The sequence below is a fragment of the Eucyclogobius newberryi genome, unplaced genomic scaffold (assembly GCF_026437365.1).
Source record: "Eucyclogobius newberryi isolate DKJ021-1_F unplaced genomic scaffold, fEucNew1.0.hap1 SCAF_3, whole genome shotgun sequence".
Taxonomy (NCBI): Eukaryota; Metazoa; Chordata; class Actinopteri; order Gobiiformes; family Gobiidae; genus Eucyclogobius; species Eucyclogobius newberryi.
In genome coordinates, this window is record NW_027315945.1 from 25,538,338 (window position 1) to 25,555,346 (window position 17,009).

Genomic DNA, 17,009 nt, shown 5'->3' on the forward strand with positions numbered 1-17,009 from the left:
AAAAAAACATTACTTTCATTCTTAAACTTGTGGGTTCAGATAAATGGAACATACCTTCTCCTTAAATTTCTCATTCATAGCGGCCATTTGTGCGCTGCGGATCTCCTCGCTCGCCTCCATCTTTTCAGCGAGTTTATCCCGCGCCATCTTGCTAAAGTTGCTGTTTTCTTCAAGGGCTTTCTGGACCACCTCTTTCTCATGTTCACGTTTTTCAGCCAAATGTTTCAGTACTTCAGCCTGCTGACTCTGAAAACATGAGAAAAAACCAAAAGCATCAATACACATGACAAATAAAAACTGGAAGCCATCCTTTAATAGAATAGAAATGTGGTCACCTTGCGTCTCTCTTCTGCAGCTTCGAGTTTTTTCTGGATTTCATTAAGGGAAGTTTCTTTTTTCTTCAGAGGAGAGAGAGGAAAGTCTTTGCCTTCTGGGCTTGTGGGCGTCATGATCACCTCAAAGGCTTGACCTGAAGCTCGCTTGTTAAGAACCTTTACTTGAATATCTGATAAAATAAACAACATAAACTATCAGCAGTAGTAAGTAGTAAGTCTCTGCAGCACTGTTAAGCATTGCCATACTAATTTAAACACATATATTAGTTTCCATACCTCCTGAGTCCATTACTGCAGTTGTGTCTTTACAGTCACTAGAAAAAAAAAGAAAAATAATCATCATATTTGTGTTTAACATATGCTCTAGTGCACAGAATAAAAATGTAACGAGTCTAATTAAGCGTCAAAACAAGTTTAGTAAGTGCAGTTAAAACAGTTACTCACGATATTATTACTATTTCAATATTGAGGAATATTGATACCAATTTCCATACCACAATGATCAGAAAAACGCTCTTTTTAAGATTGATTTCCAACACAATATAATAATACTTTCTTTATGTTGCCATGTGGTCATAAAGTAGTTATAAAACTTTTCAGAAAAGGTCATATTTTTTCCTGTTCATAAGAGTTTTTTATATCTATACCTCTCAAACGAGTATCTAGTTTGATTAATAGATTTGGAATCGATTCATGTCTGATTTATGACTTTTTAAAACCCTTCTAGTACTTAGTTACAACATTCCTCTAAATGACTTGCAATAATTTGATGCAGATTACATAAAATTACACTTGCAAGTTATTTTAATACAAATAATGCAAACTCTGCTGCAACCTGTTCAGTGTGGTACAAAAGTTGATGTTACTTATGGAGTCAAAAACGTGACATAACATGCCAAACTAAACAGGCTCTCCACTCCCCTCACTGGTGCCTCCGAGCTACACCAACTGTGTAATTAAGTGTGTGCAGGACCAGGATGGGAACACGTTGAATAAACAAATCAATGGCGGTGTAAAGACCAACATATATACCCACTTCCTTTGTTTTACCCAAAAGGAAAAGGATAAAGTCAATAAACAATAAGCTACAAACGCAGTGACCATGAGGTAGCAAACAGGTAAGTACACACTGCACATACTTTTTACTCTTTAATTGGCCATGGACAGATTTGTGAGGCGACAGAAGCTCTACTTGAGTAATAATAATAGTTGCAGTGGCAATAATATAGAAAAAATGTAATATGCTTTTTGTTTTTCTGCAAAATTTGGTCAGTTACGTAACGTCTACTCACACAAAGCACGTGTTTGTTTATCTGTTAACAATTGCAATGGATGGAGTATAACAAACAAGCCATAAAGAAAACACAACAGTAACACATGTAATAGTTGGCCATTGTGAGTATCCTGCTTCGTGCTCCTTCCCAAACCTTGCACATACATTCAATAACAATACTTTCTTCTAGTGCTTCCAAAAGTCACATCCATCGACCCTCACATTAACTGAGCCCTATTTCATCTGTGTAAAAGCCTTTTGTTGATTATAATCCAAAGCATTGTTCTCACCGTCAAGTGCCTGCTCCAGATCTGAGTCTTTTCTTCTCTTTCAGGTTCGGACCGCCAACCTCGTTCTGCTGCAGCTTCGCGCACAAACCGCGTACCAAAGAAACCAGCGCGCCTGCGTCACAGAGACGTGCGCCGCGATTGGCCAGAACTAGCCAATCATAGCACGCGCTAGGCTTTCGGGCGCGAGATGAGCTCCGGCTTCTTTTCCTATGCTCCATGCTCCATGGCCCATGCTTCAGCTTCATGATTTTGTGGAGCTCTTCCTCTTTCTTTCTCTATTTTACGGCATAGCATCAAACACCAAACACATTATTTGAACTACAGTAGGTGGCGGTAAATGCACCTTTTCAGTGGGCGGCCAACCGCCTTTAAAAGTAACACAACAACAACAACAACATGTGGAGCGAACAGGAAAGCAGCTGCAAAGAAAGCATACGCTATAATGGCGTGTGCTCTGTCTCACTACCAGGGCTTGAAGGCATAAACGTTCAAAGAAAATGCAAACTGCTAAGTCTGCAGAAGGGCTGCAACAATTAATCAAATAATGGTAGTATTTAAGAAAATAGTTGTATTTTTTTATCATCAAAATTGTTAATTCAACTATATACACTCTAAAATACATACTGAAAGTCCATCCAACAAAGACAGTGGCATTAAATCTAAATGTCAAAAACAATATACAAGATTTTCATCAATAATTTACATTTTTCTATCTAAAAACATGTTTAATTTATTCATCATATATTTTAAAAGTCTTAATGTACAATAGAATTGTTTGATTAGGCCTCATCTGCAGCTTTGACTTTTTTCTTTTGATTTACAGAATCCACAAAGCAACTGTAATGACAACATAAAACAAGTGGTCTTCTACAGCTCCACTACATGCTGAAGTATTTATCTATCTCTAGTTCCTGAATTCGGTTTATGTTGAAAAGTTGTGGAAGTCTGACTTTTAATTTGAAAACCTACTACATCATTTCCGCTTTTGTTGTTATTTTCGTTGGAAACACGGAAGAGTGTTGATCGTCCTGAATATTTTACGTCGACCACAATGGGTGCTTGTATGGCTTTATGCTCCTTAGCGAGCTGTGTAAGTACATTACATTATAGTCATGTTTCTGTGCTTTGTCCTGACCTGCTTAGACCTGTGTACGCGGACGAGCCTGTAGTAGTTTGCTGTTCTGTTTCTCTGTTAAAAAAAAAAACACTAACATCAGCATTAGTGTACAGGGCTGTTCACATTATAGTTATACGAGTAAGATTGATCGCGAACAACGGCCTTAAAATCAGCCTTGCATTGCGTTATTACACATTAACTTATATTACACACGATCTTGTATCATCACTGTTGTTAATATCAGCCAACAGCCTAACTGATAAACACAGAAATGATTCCTCATAGGCATGATTAATTATAGAAATTGCTTTGATAGTTTTGGAACTATCTGAAATGTAACAGGTCCTAATGTTGAACTAGACCTCTTGTTTACTACTTCTCATGTAATAATGCTGGACTGTGGCCAAACGTGTTGTTTCTTGTCCTAAGGCGTCCTGTCTGTGTGGCTCCGCACCCTGCCTTCTCTGTGGCTGCTGTCCATCCTCAGCCAACTCCACCATCACTCGCCTGGTCTTCTCCATTTTCCTGCTGCTGGGAACCATGGTGTCTGTGATAATGATCCTTCCGGGAATGGAGACTGAACTACGCAAAGTGAGACGCTTTCACCTATAATTCATTAGTGTTTCTTATGAACTAATAGAAGAATACTACAACTTCTTTCCTGGTGCTATAGATTCCAGGATTTTGCCAAGGGGGGACAAGTATACCGGGCCTTGAAAACCAAGTCGACTGTGATGTCATTGTTGGTTATAAGTCCGTCTACCGCATGTGCTTCGCCATGACATGCTTTTTCTTCCTGTTCTGTGCCATCATGATCCGTGTTCGCAGCAGTAAAGACCCTCGAGCAGCTATTCAGAACGGGTGACTTCTCCTCTATTCAAACTGTGCTCCTGGATTATATTGGTCTGCTGTTATAAAGGTGATTCAACGGTTTATTTCTTTAATTTTAGGTTCTGGTTCTTCAAGTTTCTCATTTTAGTCGGGATAACGGTTGGAGCGTTTTTCATCCCTGATGGAACGTTTAACACGGGTACTTGCATTTTAACTTAATATATGTTGTACAATTTGCATACATTTTGTGAGTACTCCTTTCAGCAACCGTTAATATGCTCATGATAACGTGTGTTTCCAGTTTGGTTTTACTTTGGAGCCGTGGGGTCATTCATTTTCATCCTGATTCAGCTGATTCTCCTCATTGATTTTGCTCATTCTTGGAACAAAATTTGGGTTGAAAATGCAGAGGACGGTGATAACAAAGGCTGGTATGCAGGTAAACCTCTTAACATATTCTTTACTCTGCTTTTTGCCTGGATTTATTGCTAAGAATTATATGTATCCTTTTCTTTTGCAGCCCTGATGTTTTTTACCGTGCTTAACTATGCCCTGGCCATCACTGCGGTGGTGCTGTTCTATGTTTACTACACTCTGCCCGATGACTGCACAGAGCACAAGGTCTTCATCAGCCTTAATCTCATCTTCAGCGTCATCATTTCCGTCGTGTCCATCCTGCCCAAGGTTCAGGTACAGGAACCGCACGTGTTTGTGAATATACTATCAGAAATCCTACAGGCTGACTTTTCACAGATTTCTCCATCAGGCCATGCTGAAATTACAATTACAGACCACACAATTGCAATTATTTCCCAGATCAATTACAAGAATGGTCTAATTGATTCTTTGTTGTATACAAAACCAGGAGCAAAGCCTCTCATTGAAGCTACAGTGGCTTTTAAAACATAAATAACAATAATCCAGTAATAGTAAATGTTAATAAAGTCTTCAATCACCTACAGGTCAACTTTTGACATTCAATACTTACGATAATGCGTTTAAGATAAGATGAGATGAGCCTTTATTTGTCCCACAATGGGGAAATTCAAATGTTGCAACACAAAGTAGGCACAGAAGTAAGTAAGTAATAAAAAAGAGATAACTTATAAAAAACACTCTTATAGAAAAGCTCTTATAAAACTCTTATAAAAAAAGAAAATATATAGTATTCCATAATCAAGCAGCCCTATTCCCTCATCTTAGTTTAAATTAAAGTTTCATTGTTCTACTACATGAAATACAAAGGCTATATTGACCAAAGTAGTTCTGTTATAACTCTTACTATTGGACCTCAAAACCCCTCTCACTTCACAAACAGATTAACTTGAACACGTCTGTTGCAGGAGGCCCAGCCACACTCTGGTTTGCTTCAAGCTTCAATCATCTCTCTCTACACCATGTACGTCACCTGGTCGGCAATGACCAACAACCCAAGTGAGTTTTTCTTGCTCCGATTTTCTCTTTTTATTCTTATTGCAGAAGTGTTTTTGTTAGTATATTCTAATACTTGACCCACAACTGGTTTATTTTCATCAGCTTTATTCATTTTGAACAGGTCTGGATCATAAAAATCCAAGTGTTATAATTTACAATGCTTGAGAGCGCATTTGGGTCCTAATATAAAAACTAATTGTAAAAATCTGCAGCTTTTGAATTTTTTACGTATTTGAATTCTTAGATCGGAAGTGTAACCCAAGCCTCTTGAGCCTAATGTCAAATGTCAGCACTACAGAGTCGTCTGGTGACAATCCTGGACATATCCAATGGTGGGACGCTCAGGGCATTGTTGGATTAATCATTTTCGTTCTCTGCACTCTCTATGCCAGGTAACATTCTTCAACAATCTATTCCCTGCACTTTTGTATTTAAGATGCTAAAGTGTATTTATTTCACCCTGCGCAGTATCCGTTCGTCCAGTAACACCCAGGTAAACAAACTGATGCAGACAGAGGAGACTGGGGGGTCGGGGGGTGAGGGTGTGGTGGGTGAGGACGGAGTGCTCAGAGCTGTGGACAACGAGGAGGACGGAGTCACCTACAGCTACAGCTTTTTCCACTTCCACCTCTGTCTGGCCTCGCTCTACATCATGATGACCCTCACCAACTGGTACCAGTGAGTACATGTGCATTTACCTTTGTGCTTTCAAACTCAAGCCTAAGAAAGTAACTCATTTACATGACCAGGTAAACTGTAGAAAGTGACTATTTTATCAATAATCGTCAGTATAAAGGCCAGGTCGGTGTTCCATTGTAAAATTCAGTTTTATTGTCTGGACTCTGGACTTTATATGACAATAACTTCACTTTTTCCTTCAGAATGTTTGATTACAGAAAGCTGGTCACTTACTATTGGAACAGTGACGTATTAGAATGAAAGAAAATTACAGATTTCACTTTTGTGTCCGTAATCAAAGATAATTTTTATATTGTGATGTTTCTTCTTACAATAATTGTAACAGTAAAATGTGATTTTGTGACATCACTAGTCATGAAGCTGTCAGCTTTCCATATCATTCCAATGAAAAAGTGAGTGGCCAAATATGGCCATCAGAGGGCAGGCTACTTCCTCTTTTCCTCTGTTCTCTGTCCACCTTGAGTCACACCTCCATGTAATAAACATTGTTCATTTCATTCACTTTTGAACAGTCTGACCATTGTTATTCAATCATGATTATACATATAGTAGTCAAAAGAATAAATAATTATAATAATTCATCAGATTTATATATCTTTTTTGGATACTTTACATGCAGAGAAAAGACAGTCATGAACAGTATTAAGGAAAGACTAGTTTCAACTGGTGGATTTTAAGCAGTTATTTTTAACTGTAATGAGTCAGAGTTTCTGAAAAATGTTTAATTAATATTAGTAATACAGTATAGTTAAGTATAGTTACCATTATATTAGTATTATTGGACAATCTTGACCATGTGGGTTCTCCATCAACCTAAAAAGGTTCAATAAATGCATAAAATCGACAACGTAACCAGATAAAAATGACTCCTGAAATGGCTGTAACTTTGTCCAGTATGTAATATGTAATTCTTGTCCTGTGTGTGTCCTCAGGCCCGACACTACGGCCCAGGCGATGCAGGGCTATATGCCTGCGGTGTGGGTGAAGATCTGCTCTAGTTGGCTGGGCCTTATTATCTACCTCTGGACCCTTATTGCCCCTCTCATTTTTCCAGACAGAGATTTCAACTGATGTGACCCTTTATTTAATGCACTTGGTAAAATTAAGGATGTTGGTAAATTGAATGATGAAGAATATGTTTAATTAATCTTGGTTTCTTATGGAAATAATCCATTTCAATGTATTAGAATGATAGTTACTGTGTTTTTCAATGTGTTTGTTTGCATTAGAAGTTGTCACATGGCCTTGATTTGCCAATGAGGGTTAGTGATGTTTTGTTTTTTGGCTTAAGCACTAATATGGTGGTACATATGAAATGGTACATGAGGAAGACTAGTATTCTGATTGGTCAAGTCTGGAATTCCCAAAACAGCTATTTGTGTACACGCAGTAGAGGGGCAGCCTTTTGCAGTGCCCCTCAGGCACAAGTGTGGAAGCAAGATAAGACCCAAGACCCGCCCAAGACCAGGGTTTCATCACCACAGTAGGAAATATTAAAATCCAACAACCTTAATGAATGTCAGCTTTGGACCAACGGCAAAGTCCTACCTGCAGTTTTATACTTTATTTAGAACCCACACTAATTGTAAAATAGTAAACCCTGTGTCTGCATGGGGTTGTGGTTGTGTTCTTATTTCAAAAAGGGAAGGCATTGCCAATTGCTGGTATAATTGTATTATAATGTATGATAATTACCTCAAGTTCAATGTAAATTCAATCAATATGCTGTCCTGAAAACGTTCAAGTCCCAGTTATTTTCAGTCTTTTTAATCAATTTGTGATTGTTTTAAAACATTATTTCAAGTCTGACAGGGATTGATCATTTCTACCAACACTATATTTGTGAACACTAAGAAAGTGCCTTTTGAGTGCTGTTATATCTTGTGAATTGTCACAATTGCTTTTATATCATTACTGGTATATATCAGCTGGTAAATTGTGCATGTAACATTAATTTGCTGGATTGAATGGACTTGCATTCATTTACTACAAACATTTATGATAATAAAAAAAGAAGGATGCAATGTTATGTCTTGTTTCTGTGGTGTTGTTGGTGAAACATAATTTACTCTGAACAAAGGATCACAATCATTAAGAGAAAAAAACATCACAATTTAACAATTATTCACTTACCAAACAACAGTCAAATCTTTCATTAGGCCCGAGCGCCACAAGCTGGCGAGAGGCCTATTAATCTCGTAAGGCCGTGCGAAGCACGGCTGCGAAAGTGCGCACGTAGTGCTCACGAAATCGAGCGCGAAGCGCTCGCCCACTTCCAAACACTCACTAACGCACTACTTCACTCACGCACGCCCCGTGCATACTAATTAGTAGTAGGAAAATGGAACATTACCGTTGTAAACGGGCGAAGCCCGTGCAAAAAAGCACGCGGTCGTCATCCCAATGTAAAGCACTCATTTGCGCTAAGTAGCTCACGAATACGTTCCCCATCTCTTGCATGTTCCGTGCATATAAGCATGTAATGCAAAAATTGAACATTATTACTGTATAGAGGGCCAAAAACACAAAGTGGGCGGAGCCCACTCAAAATTAACGAAAGTACCCGTCAGTGACCAGGGACCCACACCATGAGGTAGGAAAGCGCGAGCGCTTTCCGAAAATGTATAGTTTATGATATTTCTGATACTTCTTCTTCTTCTTCTTCTTCTTCTTCTTCTTCTTCTTCTTCTTCTTCTTCTTCTTCTTCTTCTTCTTCTTCTTCTTCCTCTTCCTCTTCCTCCTTCTCGGGACCAACCCCCCTATTTTTCACCCAGTGAACATTGACGAAAAGTCACAAAAATTTGCACACCTCTAAAAATCGTGCCTCTCTACATTCTGGCTATTTCCCTTTTCTAAAATAAAAAAAAATTGGCGCGTCAGCGCCCCCAAATGTACCAAAAATGCATTGAGAGATGGGAAATGACCCAAAAAAAATCTGATCGTAGAATCATGAAATTTGGCGCAGAGGTAGATGGTGACAAGAGAAGTAAAAAATATTATTACGGCAACGCCGTCCGCCCAACCAAATGTCGGCCATATTGCTTCAAAAATGGCTAAACATGACTCGGGAGTTTTTCCAAACGTCGTACTTTTACGAACTCCTCCCAGGGTGTTGGCCCTAAAAAGCTGAAATTTGGTGAAAATGCTACTGAGGAGTGGGACATCAAAAGTTATTCAAATTACATTGATACATCTCACGGTCTCTGTGCGGCGAAGCCGCAAACTGTAGCTAGAATTTCAGAAATCTCCCAAATTTAACATTTCTGCCATTTGCGCAGATAAAATCCGAATTGCGTCAAATTAGAATCAGTTGTTAAACTCTTTGCCCTAAACCTACTTAAAGTGAAATTAATTAATTTGGCGCCACAGCGCCCCCTACAGATTTTATATGGAGGTTAAATGTTTAGTTTTGCGAAATTATATGAAATTTGACACACAACTAAATTTTAGCATCCCCATCAAAAAAGTCAATGAGACCCATGTCATAATTGTTATGGTTTTGCCGTAGCGATGACCAAAACTTCCCATGTTATTCCAATGGGGAAATCGCCAGAACATGTTTACACTTTATACTTTCACAAACTCCTCCCAGGGCGTCAGCCCTATTAACCTGAAATTTGGTGAGACTCATCTTCAGGGGTGGACCATCAAAAGGTATCCACATTTTTATTCAAAAAGTCACAGTCTCCGTGCGGCAAAGCCGCACATTTTGCCAAGAATTCAAAATAGAATTGCTTTTTGATGGTAAAACAAAGGGGAGAAGATGTGACAGCGTCACAGATTCAGCAGTAGGCGTAATAAAAGGACCATTGGGGCGCGTTAGCGCCCCCTCCTCTTGCGGCGTGGCAGCGGAGGCGTGGCGAGGGCCGATCATTGCCGCTTGCGGCTTTAATTTTCATTTATTCCTATTGTCCAGTTATTGTAACAAAAACACAAATAATATAGTACTTTATATTTAAGTATGAGTATTATATAAACTATAATCATTTGCTTCTTATAGTTTGACCTGAATAATCACACTTATCGAGTAACCTAATCCTCTTGACATCCTTACACTGTTAAAGGATGCTGTTATTGTAGTGTGACCTGACCTGGCTCCTCTGCATTTGGTCAAGAGGTCCACAAAAGGCAATTTGTTTGTTTGGTAATCTGCCACATGCTCCTGCACAGGAATGTTGACTTTTGCTTTGACACTTGCTTTTTGCTCTGACTCAGTGAGATTACACACATTTTAAAGGGCCTCTTTCATAGTTCACTTAGTGCAACTTGTTTTCACCTCCACCACTTTCTAATGTAAGCGGCCAAAGTGCTGTTTTGACCTGCACGCGCCTAAAGCCTGTGTTGTTATTTCCCCGTGAGGCTTACAGACAGAGCGTGTTGGTTTTGGCAGCTTCAGTCACTCGGTGAAGTTGGCAGCGTCTGGGACTGTTCAGGACACACAACCTCCTGTCGGCCCCCACCCGACCACAACACCACCCCTCGCTCAACCTATCACTATCAGCGCTCACCTGAGGAATTAGAGAAACATCCAATTACAACACCGGCCAAAAGGAGGCAAAGAATAAATAGGAGTTATAAGGACTTGGGTTTAACAGTGACATACACACACTACAGTAGGAGAAACGTCACAATAACAGCCATTCCCATTGTCTAATACGTTACCATTCCTCAAGTCTGAATGATACAGTTAAAGTGACATAAACAGCAATACAAGCACGGTCAAATTAGGATTACATTTTCTTAGATTAAATAAAAATGACAACATTTTTATTCTGCTCATTATTATCGACAAACTAAATAATCTTGACATCCCTTGTCTCAGCTACACTACAAAACACTACACTGGTTCATTGCAAGCTGTCACTTTCACTGTCTGGACAGTATGTATGCAGAAGTTCAGAATTAGTCTGTCCTGGCAGGAAGTCAGACAAACTTATTACAGCCTAAAAAGTGTAATAAAGGTGTAATAAAGGTGGTAAATATATCAAACTAATTATACAATCCATATATTGTTTCGGAAATATGCAAAATTAGATTATAAAGTGTATCAACAATAAAATAACAAACCAAAAAGGCTTCATGTAGAGCTGACTAACAATAAAAAGAGGAATTTAATCCAAACAAGGGAAAATGAAGTGATATTTATGTACTTTGGTGGTGCATTTGACTCTGCCATCACAGTAATTACAGGCACATCTTGGATTGCCATAATATTGTCAAATATTGTTAAACTTGGATAATCAAAAGAAAAGAATATTGAGAAAACCTTTTTTGGGGTCCATATTACCTACCCTGATTACACTTTGAAAACACAAGTCAGAGTTTTACCATGGCATATTCACACACATTAGAGGAGTGGCATCTGAAATATTAAAACCCCATTACACAAGAACATCAGCTATTGTCTTTAATTCCATTGCGATCAAATGAATAAATATGAATGCAGTTTTTCCCGGGGGACATATTCCAGGCACTCTCTCAGTCTTTGGCCGGTCTCATAAATCCCCACCTTCATTTCCTCTGTTATCAGCTGATGCAATTTCTCGCTGTAGAAAAAGATCAAAGGCTCTAATGTGCTAATGTGCCCGGTTAGGCATCTTTGGATTTTTTTTAATGGGAAATTGACTCGAGCAATTCGTATGATCTGCACGGCAATCATTATGACTTCTCTACTTAGCTCGATAGCTTGTTGTTAATTTGGTTTACTATGGAGCTCAAATTGATCATGTCTTGAAATATGGGTATTTGTTTAATAAATAAACAAGTTATTATGGCAAATCCCAATTTTAACTCTTTGACAGACGGTTGGAAAAAGTGTAATTGGGTTTTAAGTGAAGGATCCAGGCTCATTAAATCGTGTGCTATGCTGGGGAGTTAATTGATTTAAAGTCCTGCTGGCATTCTGCGTGCGCACTTGCAACATTTACCCAATCCTAATTAGGCATTTCATGATGGGAGACCTGTTGCTGGATGATAAAAAGTAGGGTTGATTAATTTCCCCTTCTGTAGCCTTGTATATAAATATGAATAAACATGTCATTTAAGCTTAAAGTGGGTTTATCAGCACTGTTCCTCAATTGCAGTGTGTTGCAGTCGCCCCTGCCCTGAGCTGCAAGACAAAAAGTCTGCAAGTCTGACGGCGTGTGTTGGTGAGCGAGCGTGCTGGCTCAGCTGTGCGCATGCTCCGCTAAACTCAGAGGAGCAGCTAATGCAGTTATATAACAGGCAGCGCAGTTGGCGTCTGCTGTGAGCCAAATGCAGGGCCAGTCTGCTTACATAAGTCTGTCAGAGTCGCATAGTAAGACCGGGAGCGCTCATACGTCGATGTCCCCTCCTTTTGAGTGTCTCCTCGGCTTGGTCTGGCACTTCCTCCCCGTGTCTTCCACTGCTGTTGCTGCTGCTGCTGCTGTTCTCCTCCATCTCGCCCACTCGCACTCCTCTTTCCACTCAACACCAGGAACAAAGCTTGCGGATGTGTCGACAGCTCTGAAAATATCAGACACAAAAGAAAGTCAGTTGTGTGCAGTCATTTAGAGAAAACAAAACACTACAGCAGTACCTCCAGTAAAGAGCTGTGGTGGTGGTGGTGGTGGTGGTGGTGGTGGATGCCTCAAGGAGGACATGCCAGACTCTATTCTTATCCACCTGTGTCGTGGATGGTGATGTGGGGTGAGCCAGGTGAGGAGATTAGATGCACTGCCACTCACAGGACTCTGTCAACTCTGATGTCCACTGGCCTTTGGAGAGAGGACCCAACAGGCAGCCGCATCTCTCACTGACCTTTACTGTATCTGACACATGGAGGGTCACGCACGCTGGGGTCACAAGTGTTCCAGGATGGTTTTATAGGTTTGTGCACAATATCGATTTGAACTGAATGCTGATCTGAAGAAGAAAAAGTACTATTCTATAAGAAGTGTTCACGGCCTCGCTTGTTCTTGTGTGTTTTACCTTGACATAAGCGGATGGTACACCATTTAACACTACAGTTGGCCTTGGAGGAAGAATATTGTTTTAGAGCTCATTTCCGCTTAGTAAAAGAACAAAAACACCACAATGTGGGTCGACATTTAAAATTCAACTGTCTTGTTTGTCGTACAAGACAAAGTCGTGTTAAATGGTATATTTATTAGCCTAATAAAGGTGCACATGGAATTTTTCGGTGGGGGTTTTGCCACCTACTTGTTTCCATAGAGATGCTGTTGCTTTGCCTGGAGTGTTCCACAGTATGCCTGAATAAAAGAAATCCTTATCTCTTGAACTTGTTATGGAAGTTGTAGACCACCAGACACATAAAAGAACGTCCCACTTTTTCATTTGATGTCACGTGAGTTATATAAAAAGTGTGATTTACAAAGGATTTCTTGCAAAGTCAACAAGACCTTTTGGGTGTAGCCTAGTTGCACTCAGTGTGGGCTGCACCGGTATGATGTCCCACTCTCAATTACAATAACACCACGTAGTTTTGAGTTTTTCTTGAATTTCCATAGTCTCCGCGTCCCACCACATTTCAACAACTTCCCCCTGATACAGTCGCTTCTCTTTGGCATCTGCTCCCTCACACGCTGCAGTCGCACCCGGAATAGCCCCGTGAATTAGCCCTAAAAGCATTAACCAGGAACTGGCCGCGCCGCCGATGACTTCCTCCTCCGCGTGATGACTATGCATGAGCCGCGCGCTGCCATTGGTCCACGGCTCTCCGAGGGGGGCGGGGCCGGCGGGGTCTACGCTCGGGCTGTTGCATCGCGTGCGTGCGGCGCGTGCGTTCCTGGCGTACGGGGCGAGATGTTGTTTTGTTGTGCCGATCAGCTGAACGTGGCACCGCGGTCCGCTCCGACAACGCACCGGGACGCCCCCTCCCCGGCGAAGCCCCCCGGTCCGCAGCAGCACCAGCGGCAGCAGCAGCCCGTGCATCCAGCGCGACGCGTGCCAGGAAATGCGGACTCGTACCCGCTTCGCCACGGGATAGATGGCTGCGGCAGCACACGCACCGTAAAGAGCTGGTAAATATTACACTCATGTCGGTGTAAATGCGTGACAGTGGAGTCAGTGGGTGCGGGGTCGTTCTGTCGTGACGCGCTGTTGACTTGGTGCAAACTTTAGGACGTGACACTGTCGGATTAATGAATAAAAAGTCTTTGCGAGGCGCAGATGTGACCGCGGTGGCACTGGAGACGCTGCCCGGCTCAAAGTCCGGCCGTGCCCGCGGGCAGGAGCGGGGGGCAGCTGCTCCTCCGGCCGGGCACATGCTCCATCATGTACTGGGTCTGCGGCGCTCTCGTCCGCACCACCGGGACCGAACTTTGTTATTCAACGAGCTGCACCGACACCTGACATATTTTAGGAGATGACATCATGCTTTTGTGCTGCTTTGATTCATTATGTTTGCAATATCAATGGCACAACGGTGCCCATGGCACATCGTGGGCACTAGGGCTGTAAAGCATAGTCGTATTGTTTCATAATCGGTCGATTACATGGTGTTTTAGTCGACCAAAATTGGGAAGAGTCGACTGATTATTCAATTTACTGGTATTAGGCAGTAGAAAGGAGAAGGTGTTGTTTGAGTTAACTGAGGATTAGAGAGTGAATCATGAGTTAAATCTACCGTTTTATAAATAAATACACAGTTTCCTAGTACTTATCTGTATGTGATTCTGCTGTGCAGTGGTGTGTCCTTGTGACTGCTGTCTGGGTCAGATACATTGTCAGATCATAGAGAGATTTACTAGTTTTGAGAGTGTTTGTGACATGTCTTTCGTTGACCAAGAACTATATTAGTCAACTACAGCCTCACTGGGCAGTGACAAACATCCACTGTGAGCTTTCATAGTGTTGTAATCTCTCTTTTTATGATAGACTCGCTGTGGTGTAGTTTGCAGTGAAAGAACAGCTACATAACTGGAAGATATTTGCATAGGCTAAACAAGAGTGACTGTTGCTTTTAACTATGCAAAGATGTTCTTCCTGACTTATGGCTGCCCTTTAACTTGGGTCACGCGTCAATAGTTGTCATTGTTGAAGCTGCTTTGTTTGTTTGGTGACGGTCGGTGCCTGTACATTTAGATCACCTGGCGGACTAATCTGATAATCCAATTAATTGACTGTACAAGCACAAAAGCAATCGTATCTGCAAAACACATCGTGACACCCGTCAATTCATTACTTTCAATCGTTACACATCGTGGCACGTAATGCATCTTTTATATTTGCCTTCAATATTGGTCTCTTTGCGAAGTTAATTAGACTTTTTTTTATTTTTGATGATGTATGAACAACATGAACAGTACTATGAAAGAAATTAGATAACTTAGATTTGGCTGTTTTACCATGCCGTTTCACTAATTCCTAACTGACTAACTCTGGAAATCAGATAACGATCAGATTTTGGGTAAGCATATGCAGCCACGGCCGGTGTGAAGACCCAGTGTGTCTGTGTCTGGACTCTGCAATGTGCCAAAGTACAGTAAACGGTGCTGCCATGTGCCGAGGAGGAAGCCCCTGTGTCCTGCGCTCGGAGTCTGGATCAGAAATCACATGGCATAAATATGGAGAGAATGTAATCACTGGACTGTTAGTAATATGGCCGTTTATGGTTGTCAGGTGGATCAAAGCTGTGCCTCCATCATAAACTGCCAGAGGTTTTACAGCGAATGTAATTACGACATATTTGAAGCTTGAGGTGAATGAGTTATGTTAAAAGCTGGAGAACAAGTGCATATCACCCGTCGTTGCCTTGGCACTACGAGTTCATTACATAATAAAGCTTTGGTCTCCGGTGTCGCACGCTTTTCTGGTACAAGCTCAACAAACTGATTACGACTGAGGCCAGACATCGACTATCACGTTGTGCATCGGTTCTAAATTTTCCTCTTGGCACTTGCTCCGTCCAGATGGCAAAGGACAGTGTTGTGCCAATGAAGAGTGTCCCTGCTGCCCTCGTTCACCTGGCCCTGGTCCTCACCTTGGTGTTTCACACTGGGAAACGCATGGCCATGTGTTGAAATACATCATGGAATTCAGAGGATGTTTTCGTCAAGTGTTTTCTTCATGTTGTTTGGGTCTTTGAATTGTAACTTGCCCAGTGCTTTGGCAAATGTAAAATACTTGTAAAATACTAAAAGATGCACTTCATCGGCATTCTGCTTAAATGTGCCTGTACATTTATTGATTAAGGTTCATGTATCTAGAAGTTTCTGTGTCTTTTTAAGGTAATTCTAATAGTTTTCATTGATTAAGAATTTCTTAGTCAACTAAAAACATGTTCATCAAGGTGATTAAGAGAGAAGCTGGGAAAAGCTCTAAAACAGACTTATTTAGTATCTCTGATTTGACCATAAATCTGTGCCAAAACTGTACTGACAAGATCACAGGAGATCACAGGAGATCACAGGAGATCACACAATTACAAATACAGAAAATCACTGGTGTACAGTTTAGCTATATGTAAAAAGGCAAATTAAACTCACAATTCTCACCCAAATCTCGAGATAACTCGAGTTTATTTGTAGAGCACCATTCGTACACAAGGCATTTCAAAGTGCTTCACACAACAGGAAAAAAATGCATTCAAATTACAAAGACATGACAGTGCATGCCTGTTGTGAATAGAAGTCTTATAACGCCCCCAAATAATTAGTCGACTAATAAAAAGTTTGGGAGTCCCAGAGACACCATCGACCAACTAGTCCTAGTTTTCCTAGTCCTAGTTTTGGTTACAGACTATACACTGGATATCAATGTATATATATATATTTTAGTTGTACTAGTTTTTCTGGTGGAGGAAATTGGTTTATTGGTTTATCGCTGGAGACAAGCATGTGACAGCACCAGGCCAAGTTACAGGTCAGATCTGTGGAGAGACGTGTCCGCCCACATGTCTTTCATTATTTCTTTAGCCATGAAAACACAACTGCAATGTCGACAACTATAATGCCACACTGGAACATTTCAGGAACAACATCCATTGAGACGAGCAGGTGGCAGACCCTCCAACAGAAAAGTTACATAGTGCACCTTTAAAGGGACCG

The 17,009-nt window shown here is 40.8% G+C and overlaps 3 protein-coding genes across 5 annotated transcripts in view; 2 read left to right on the top strand and 1 right to left on the bottom strand.

The window, feature by feature from the left end:
- The window catches only part of stmn1b (stathmin 1b), a 2,292-nt gene extending 278 nt beyond the window's left edge, over positions 1-2,014 (bottom strand). Inside the window, exons 1-4 of the mRNA XM_072461241.1 lie at positions 1,899-2,014; positions 612-649; positions 336-505; positions 55-246 (exon numbers count right to left, since the gene is read on the bottom strand). Coding sequence (XP_072317342.1) covers positions 55-246; positions 336-505; positions 612-624 — 375 coding nt within the window. The 5' untranslated portion in view covers positions 625-649; positions 1,899-2,014. The remainder of the gene's footprint in view (positions 1-54; positions 247-335; positions 506-611; positions 650-1,898) is intronic.
- An 846-nt stretch (positions 2,015-2,860) lies between these two features.
- On the top strand, positions 2,861-7,826 carry serinc2l (serine incorporator 2, like). The gene is made up of 10 exons (XM_072461234.1): positions 2,861-2,988; positions 3,445-3,606; positions 3,689-3,876; positions 3,966-4,045; positions 4,148-4,285; positions 4,367-4,536; positions 5,190-5,280; positions 5,525-5,672; positions 5,749-5,958; positions 6,912-7,826. The coding sequence occupies exons 1-10, from the start codon at positions 2,950-2,952 to the stop codon at positions 7,048-7,050; spliced, it is 1,365 nt and encodes a 454-aa protein (XP_072317335.1). The 5' UTR covers positions 2,861-2,949; the 3' UTR covers positions 7,051-7,826.
- Positions 7,827-13,733: 5,907 nt separating this feature from the next.
- hivep3b (HIVEP zinc finger 3b) overlaps positions 13,734-17,009 on the top strand; it is a 36,527-nt gene continuing 33,251 nt past the window's right edge. For all 3 annotated transcript variants that reach the window (XM_072461071.1, XM_072461073.1, XM_072461074.1), the window contains exon 1: positions 13,734-13,982. The gene's annotated coding sequence lies outside the window, so the exon portion shown is untranslated. The remainder of the gene's footprint in view (positions 13,983-17,009) is intronic.

Excerpts from the sequence above, each read along its gene's own strand:
- serinc2l (XM_072461234.1), top strand. The coding sequence starts at position 2,950 with ATGGGTGCTTGTATGGCTTTATGCTCCTTAGCGAGCTGT. Across the intron at positions 2,989-3,444 it reads TATGCTCCTTAGCGAGCTGT|GCGTCCTGTCTGTGTGGCTC; the intron begins GTAAGTACATTA and ends TCTTGTCCTAAG. Across the intron at positions 4,046-4,147 it reads TGATGGAACGTTTAACACGG|TTTGGTTTTACTTTGGAGCC; the intron begins GTACTTGCATTT and ends GTGTGTTTCCAG.